The sequence below is a fragment of the Gossypium arboreum genome, chromosome 13, assembly GCF_025698485.1.
Source record: "Gossypium arboreum isolate Shixiya-1 chromosome 13, ASM2569848v2, whole genome shotgun sequence".
Lineage (NCBI taxonomy): Eukaryota > Viridiplantae > Streptophyta > Magnoliopsida > Malvales > Malvaceae > Gossypium > Gossypium arboreum.
Genome location: NC_069082.1, coordinates 40,272,172 through 40,281,185, shown reverse-complemented (window position 1 = coordinate 40,281,185; position 9,014 = coordinate 40,272,172). Strand labels below are relative to the sequence as shown.

Below are 9,014 nucleotides of genomic sequence, written 5' to 3'. Positions count from 1 at the left end.
AACTGATAAATATCAAAATGAATGATCATGAAAATATAAAAATCAAAGCTTGGAGGGGAAGGAAATTATTTCACTTGGGTTGTGTGGATCTCCTTGCAGGTCTCTTGTAACATTACAACCTGTCTTGGTCATCAGTATCATCTTGAACGATTTTCCCAGCAGCCTTATTGAATATTTTTCTCTTAAGTTGGTTAATGGACACTTCTTCCATATCATCATCGGTATCTGACTTTGTGAGTTCATCAATCTACACATTCCTAGGCAGTCATTGGTGCCTTGGATTGTAGTGCTTTGGCAATGGTGGTTGGAGTAAAAGTGTGTTATTGATCATCGCCCTCTTTGTCAGACTCAAGGTGTACAAACTCTATTGATTCTTCATCTCCCGTGGGCTCTTTGTTATGCTTGTGTGTAGTGGCAGGTTCTTCATCTTCTTCTTCATCATCAGATAAAAGTTCTTTAGGAAATATAGGCATTGCCTTGGTGAAGTTGTTCTGAAGAGCTTTCTTGAGTGCAGCATCGTGTTTCTTCACATATTCTCAATATAAAGTCGTTTTGGCTTTTGTTGTGGCAAAATCAATGGAGATTCGATTTTGCTGCTTTGCCACCATACCTAACAAATGTTGGAGTTGCTTGAGAGTATTTATTACTTGTTCCAACATATCGGGAAAACTGTGTAGGGCTTCAAGTTAGGGTGATGATGTAGATGTTGGCCCATATGGTTGTGGCATTTCCTTGCCCAAGAAATGTAGGACAATTGATTTCGTTATGACACCTTTGTTGCTTATGGTCTCCTCATTGTTATGGACAGGGACGTTGGTGTGCTGACAAAGCACCGTGAGAAGAGACATGAAATTTAAACTATTGGCATTCTTTTGCGCGCAATGATGTACTTCCTGGAAAATAATTCTTCAACATTGATTCTTCCACCAAACATAATCGAATGTAGTAATAACATCCTCTCATTGGAAATAGTAGAACTAAGAATGGAGGGATTCAGTTGGGATTTCAGAAAGTGATACCATACTCTACAATGAGGCTTTAGGGCAACTTTATAACAGTGTGACAATTATGACGAGATATAGTCGATTTAGTTCCCTCAATACAAAGATCTTAAAGAACCTATTGTAACCCTTCTACTGTAATCTTTGACATAAACTCAAAATGTTCATTAGGACCCTCAGGCAAATTGTAATGGGCATTAATAGAATATTCATCAAACTAAACAGAAACAACTTTGACATAGATGAAACCATTGTTAGGAGATGTTAGATGCGCATAAAATTCTCTTACCACTTTTGGAAAAAACATGACCTAAGTGTGAGAAAAATAGTTTCTAGCCATGGCTTTCCACTATTAAAGAAATAGAGGTATCATAACCTAAGAAAGTTGAGTCTTGAAAAAGGAAGCCTTTTGCAAAACAAAATGGTCTTTGGACTATGTTTTTCAAATATTTTTCTTCAGTTGTTTTGTTGAAAAATGTTTTCATAGGTAAGGATGTAGAGGAAGATGGTGTATTATGAGCCATTATGATAATGGAATGTGAATTGTGAGAAAATTACTAAGAAGTTTACAGTGATGAAGGTGAAAAACTAACAGAGGAAAGTGAAAAAGATAAGAACTAGGGATAACTTTGAAGGAAAAATTAATTATCTAAGTTCAGATAGTGAAAGAAAATATAACAGTGACATGGTTGGAAAGATTTACCTGACACAGCACAGGAGTAAATTGAGCGGGAATCAGAAAAGTAAAAACAAGATTATTAAACAAAATTGCATAAAAAGAAGTAGGCACTGCTTTCAAATTATTTTTACTTTGGCAAAAAGAATTTGTAACAAATGAAAACAAACAAATAAATAAACTTATTGGGTAACAAGTAAAAATAAAATAAACAAAGAAAATTTCTATATAAGAACAATTATTAAGTATTTCGAAGAGAAATAAAATTTTTGTCGCGTATTATAGGAGCTCCAAAATAATGTTTTAGGCGTTGACCATTGGCTTTCAAAGTGGATCCTATTTTTCCATCTTTAACATCAATAGCTCCATGAGGGTATATACGCTCGACTTGGAATGGTCCAAACCATCTCGACTTCAATTTTCCAGGAAATGGTTTAAGTCTAGAATTGAATAGCACGACTTGTTGTCCAGGTACAAATTACCGTGGCAAAATTTCCTTGTCATGCCAGCACTTTGTCATTGCTTTGTACAGTCTCACATTCTCATAGGCTTGAGCTCAAAATTCTCTGATTTCATTAAGCTCTAGTAAGTGATGATTGGCAGTAGCACCCCATCCCATGTTTATTTACTTGATTTCCCAAAATGCTTTGTGTTCTAGCTCAACTAAAAAATGACATGGTTTACCATAGACAAGCTTGAAAGTTGACATTACCAACGGTGTCTTAAAAGCTGTGCAATAAGCCCACAAGTCTTCATCCAACCTCGCTGACCAATCCTTGCAGTTGGGATTGACAACCTTCTCTAGAATTTGCTTGATTTCTCTATTGGAAATTTTAGCTTGTCCATTTGTTTGTGGGTGATATGCCATGGCAATTTTATGTTTAACCCTATATATGTTCAAAGCGTTGGCAACTAATCTACAGTCAAAATGTGAACCTTCATCACTAATTAAGGCACGAGGGGTACCAAACCTTGTAAAAATATTTGTATGCAAGAATCTCATAACTAATTTGGCATCATTTGTAGGTAAAGCTACAGCTTCAACCCATTTAGACACATAATCCATAGTGACAAGAATGTAGAGTTTTCCCTAGGATGGTGGAAATGGACCAATGAAGTCAATTCCCCAAACATCAAATAATTCCACCTCTAAAATATTTTGCAGCGACATTTCGTGTCTCCTTCATAACTTACTCGTTCTTTGACAGCGATCAAATCTTTGGCAGAACTCAAGAGAATCTTTAAACATGGTGGGCCTATAGAAACTAGATTGTAGGCGTGTAATTGCTTCAAGACCTCTAGAAATTTCTTGAATTGAGCATCTTGTTTCGACTTTTGGAAACACTGGGGAAAATGTGGCAGTGGTCTTCCTTCTATTTTTTGAGGTTGCTTTGCCATGGCATTTGTTTTGGCTTTGCAAGATGAATTTGCATCTGTATGCTTTTATTTACTCCGATCTTTTTTTTTTGTTTGTTCCATTACTGACTCAAAAGTTTTGCTGTGTGGAACTTTTGAACTTTCCTCCTTAGTAAAGGTATCAATCACAACTCCTGGCAGCTAGGTGCCATTCCTGAGTGTTATGGCCTTACATTGTTCCTTTCCTTGAGATCGAGAACTTTCTGTGCCACTAGGCAATGCTCTTTACTGCCTGGAACTTAATGCAATGGCAATTTGTCTGACTTGATTTCCCAGAGCTTTTAAGGAAGCTGCTTGGCACTAAATAATTACGTTATTCTTAGCCATATACTCCTTCAATAGAGCTTCCATAGTTGATGTTGAAGATGATTGTAACACCCCTTACCCATACCCGAGACTAGGACAAAGTGCGAGGCGTTACCAGACACATACTCGGACATTTCGAAAAGACGAGTTAGAAAATTTCATTTCCAAATTCAAACCAATTGAACAAAACCATATTGTCCTTATTATGAGCCTACGAGGCCCAAACCGTGCATTATTAGTGGTCAGGGACTAAACCAGGAACTATAAAAAATTTTAGTAAAATACCTAGGGCTATGCCTCACACGTCCATGTGGAAGCAAAGTACACGCCCATGCCCCTCACCCGTGTTGAATTATTTGATTTATTTTCCATTTTGAACCTACAGGGGTTTTCACACAGCCAACCACACGCCCGTGTCCCTAGCCCATGTCTCTCACATGGAAGAAACACGCCCGTGTCATCGCCCATGTCTAAAAACCCGAACATTCTATTTATGATGTCATCACTCATTAGGGGGCACACGGCTAAGACACATGCCCTTGTGCTAAGTTGTGTCGTCCACACAGTTGAGACAAACGGTCGTGTCTCTGCCTGTGTGTTTACTGCCATGCAAACTGACCTATAATTCTAGGTGCAGGGGACACACAGCCATACCACACACCCATGGGGCTGGGCATGTGTCACACACGGCCTAGACACATACTTGTGTGTCTACCCGCGTGGACCATTTTGAAGGCTATTTTCTAAGCCTTTGGTCACCCTCAACCAACCATACATACCACTATGGTCTTTGGACATTTATCAAGGTATAGTTGTTCCCTTAAACTTTCTTGGCCAAGGTCATACACGTTATTACATGTCTCATTTTAAACTATGATTATAATACCCTCATTGTTTTAGGATTACTCTTTCAATAATCACATTTTATAACTCATGTCCTTTATGACCTAAACCATTCCCAATTGTTTTGGCCATCATTCTCATGTTCATTCATGGTATAACAGATTTGGCATTCACATGAAGCATTCACACATAACCATGCACATTTAGTAGGTTTATAACCTACATCAAAATGAGCCATACCTCATGGCCATACACAGAATGATGTAAGCATATCATTCAAGTCGTTACATTGTCCAGCCCAATGACACATATAACAAAATAACCAAAAATCCTATACATGCCATTATAACAAAAAAAAAATGTTTCTATATACCAAAATAAGACAAGTTGATAGTGTTGACAAAGCTCTAATAGTCTTCTAACCTTCACGAGTCCTTGAGCTCTGAAAAAATAAGGGAAGAGAAAGAGGGGTAAGCACTTACATGCTTAGTAAGTCCGAATAACTGGAAAGTAAACTTACCAGTAAATTAGCATACAACATATTAGGCAATAATTCCAACAAGTATGAAATAGTTTCCCTATCACATGAACTCAATCATCAAGTTAGTCTCAAATCAATACATCATGTCATTAGTCTTAGATGAGCTCATCAGTTCAATATTTCCATTCTCTATTTCTCATGTTAATCCCGTTGCATTTCTCGAAAATCTCGATGGATAGCCCAATTACCGTCAAGTCATACAAGTAACACGCACTGCCACGAACCTTACATCTTATGGCGGGATTACCACTCCAGGCTAAATCCCCCGTAGTATCAACTCATAGAGCATTGTCGGGATTACCAGTCCAGGCTAAATCTCTTTCAACGACAATTGCTCTCATAAACTTGGATATGAATTGTCAGACCAGGCTAAATTTAGTCCTCAATCAGATTACCCGTCTGGGCTAAATCCTTAATGCACCCATATTCGTTGGGAGTGTGACAGCCCAAAATTGACCCTAGTCAGAATGTGGTTTCGGGACCACAAAACCGAGGCATAAAAATAATTAAAAATTTATTTTGATGCCTATAATATGTGTGTGCTCATGTATGACATTTTATGATGATTGATTTAGTGTTATAAAGGTGAATTCCACAAGAAAGGACTTAGTAGTGAACTTTGAAAGTACGATAGGGAAATGTGTGATGACTAATTAAAGCATGCATGCAAAATAATGGACTTGCATGTCAAATTCCCCTTTTTACAAGTGATGGCCGGCCATGACAAAGAGATATGGGCTAAACATGTCATGAAACATGTTTTGTTGGGCATTAAGGAGAAATAATAAACAAATAAGCATGGGTAAGAAAAGAATGAAAAAAAATGTGTGTGAGAGTAGCATTCCCCCCATTGCCGTGCAACCAAGAAGAGAAAACAAAAAAATTTGTTCATCCTTGTTCTCTCCTTTTTGGCCGAAAATACTAAGAGGGAGAAGAGATTTTTGCTTCATTTCCTTTGTTTAGAAGAGATCTAGAAGGATATTTGGCTAAACTTGCATCAAGATTGAGGTATGTATGAGGTTGTGTCATGAGATTCATGCATGTTTTAGTTGCCAACTTGATGTTCATGTTAGCCATGGTTCAAATCCTTGTTATGCCATGGAAGTGGTATTTGGTCAAGGTTGGTATTGTGATAAAGCCATTGCATGTTAAGTGTGAAGCTTGATGATGATGCATGCAATGATGGATTGTCTACTCTTGAAATTTCTTTGTAGCCATCTTGAGTAAGACTTTGAGTTTGCTTTTTGTTTAACCATGATTGAAGATGAAAGGGGCATGATTGTGATGTATTCGGCCATGATGCATTCATGAGCATGGTTCATGCTTCTTGCATGTTAGTTAAAATTTGTGTTTTGGATGGCTATATGGACACCTTGAAATTCGGCCATGCTCATATATGTATATATATGTTTGCACATGATGTTTTGGTTATGAAGTAAGTGATGAATATGTTTGTTTAAAGAAGAAGATGTTGAAGAATGTTTGTGAAATTGCAAGCACATTCGGCCTAGCACACATATGAGTGCTTGATGCTATATTATAAGTTTTGAGCTACAATATACAAAGCATTAACTAGTAAAATGCATGCTGTTTCTGTGTGGTATTAAGTGCATAATTGGCCTCAACATGGACATGTATATTCGGCCTTAGGGAGCCTATTGATGGCCTTAGCTTTTCCTTGATGCTCGAATGAATTGTATTGAATTGCTTGATGTAGTATAAAATGTGCATGACCATTGTGTATTCAAGCGAAAGGGTGGCCATATGACCATTTAAACTCCTTGTCATATTCGGCCATAAGCTAGCACAATGAGGTTTTAATAAATTGAATTTGTTTGAATTAGCTCAAGAGCTTAGAGGGCCACAATTGGACAAGGGGAAGGAAAAAGTGATCGAATAGCCGTAAAAGCCGTTCGACAACATCCGAGGCAAGTCCTCAAGAAGTGACCCTACTTGAATTATGTGAAATGAAATATGAATGTGTATTGATTATTGATTTATGTGTGTATGAGTATTTGAATGATACCCGGGCTAAGTCCCGAAGGCGATTATGCTTGTGATTATATTTGCGTTTGAGCCTTAGTAACGAAAATGAAATATGAATGTAACACCCCGAACCCGAGACCATTGCCGGTGTCGGACACGAGGGGTTAACAAGCCAAGTTCACATGGTTTGCCCACCAATTTGACATTTCCAGTCAGGCTGGAAGACTGCATCACCGTCGCCTTAAAAATCATATCTCGAGTTTCAAAACTCGAAAACTGGTTTCGTAAATTTTCCCTGAATTTAGACTCATATATCCATCCATGGATTTATTTCTAGAATTTTTGGATGGGCCAATTGGTACAGTTTATTAGTTAAAGTCACCCATGTTACAGGGATCGACTGCTCTGACCTTCGCGCGGTATAACTTGAATATCTCTCTGTACAGGGCTTTAATGCTGGTGTCGTTTGTTTCTAATGAAACTAGACTCAAAGTGGAATCTGTACATATAAGGTATGTTGCCTAATTATTTCTGGATAATTTATAGTGAATTTTTAAAGTTGCGACAGGGAACCCAGAAACCGTTCTGGCCCTGTCTCACAATAGCATTAATATCTCTTAACATGTAACTCCTATGACCATTTCGTTTCTTCCATATGAAAATAGACTCATCAAGGTTCATTTAAATAGCTTATTCACTATTTAATTCCATTTCTACGAATTTTGGTGATTTTTCACATTCATGTCACTGCAGCTGGCAGCATCTGTTTTAAGGTAGGTCTTACCTATTTGGTAGTCTCCATGAACCAACTAGTCTTTGCCATACATAGGTTCATATATGATCATTTTAACCATGCCAATGGCTGATCATATGACCAACATTCCCATTTCCAAGCCATAGCCACATCATGACACCAAATATATACATACAAACCACAATTATTCTAAGTTCATGTTCCTTTTCGAGCCATTTTCGCAAGGCCGTACATACTTACATCACCACATATTTAACAAACAAGGGTAGTCCTATACATGCCATTTCAAGTTCAACCAAGAATTTATACCAAAATGGGGCTTGATAGTGTGGATGACTTGACTTCAACGATCCCGAATCCGATTGCTATCGAGCGAAATCTAGAAAACCGAGAGCCAAAGCAATGAGTAAGCATTTTTATGCTTAGTAAGTCTCAAGGAATATAATCAACTCTAATTACAGCAATACATTCACATAGTTAAATGCATCATTTCATTAATGCGCATTCACATAATCATACTTACTTTACCATCCCAACTCTTATGTTCATACACAAATAACGGCTTCATTAAGGCCGATAACTCGCTCCATCATAGGAGCGGATATTCATCGCTCTTACTCCTAGCGCAAAGCACACACCGCACTTACCTTATCATTGGGAAATTTCACAAGTGCATTAGCTGAAATTTTCCAGCAAGCTCATAATTTTCAAATCACATACCTTCGGAGTTTATCCGGATGTCGGTACTCGTTCAATCGCCTTGGGACATAGCCCGGTTATGGTAACCCGCACCAAGGCCAACGGGACTTTACCCGGATATCACGATTTGCACAAATGCCTTGGTCTTAGCCCGGATTTAACAACTTGCACGAATGCCTTGGTCTTAGCCGGATATAGCTACTAGCACAATTTCCTTGGTCTTAACCCGGATATAAATTTCAGCATAATTGTCTTGGGCTTAGCCGGATATCATTCAATTTCTCATGCACACATACATCAATAATCATTGGACATACATATTTCATTTTCGTTACTAAGGCTCAAACACAATTATAATCATTAGCATATTCGCCCGGGACTTAGCCCGGGTGGAATTCAAATACTCATACACACATGATCAATAATCATACACATCCATGTTTCATCTTACATAATTCAAGTAAGATCACTTCTTGAGGACTTACCTCGGATGTTGTCGAACGGCTTTTTCGGCTATTCGATCACCTTTTCCTTCCCCTTGTCCAATTGTGGCCCTCTTAGCTCTTGAGCTAATTCAAACAAATTCAATTTATTAAAACCTCATTGTGCTTGCTTATGGCGAATATGACAAGGATTTTAAATGGTCATATGGCCACTCTTTAGCTTGAATACACAATGGTCATGCACATTTTATACTACATCAAGCAATTCAATACAATTTATTTGAGCATCAAGGAAATGCTAAGGCCTTCAATAGGCTACCCAAGGCGAATATTCATGTACATGTTGAGG

General features: G+C 37.9%; 1 protein-coding gene across 1 annotated transcript; it reads right to left on the bottom strand.

The window, feature by feature from the left end:
* Positions 1-320: 320 nt before the first annotated feature.
* On the bottom strand, positions 321-2,743 carry LOC108462428 (uncharacterized). The gene is made up of 2 exons (XM_017762375.1): positions 2,390-2,743; positions 321-524 (listed from the first exon to the last, which is right to left on the bottom strand). Exons 1-2 carry the CDS (start codon positions 2,741-2,743, stop codon positions 321-323), a joined length of 558 nt encoding a protein of 185 aa, XP_017617864.1.
* Positions 2,744-9,014: the final 6,271 nt, after the last annotated feature.

Bases quoted from the DNA above. Each gene is read 5' to 3' on its own strand.
- LOC108462428 (XM_017762375.1), bottom strand. From the start codon at position 2,743: ATGGATTATGTGTCTAAATGGGTTGAAGCTGTAGCTTTACCTACAAAT. The intron at 525-2,389 runs GTAATGTCAACT...GAATATGTGAAG, and splicing joins CAGCTTTTAAGACACCGTTG to AAACACGATGCTGCACTCAA.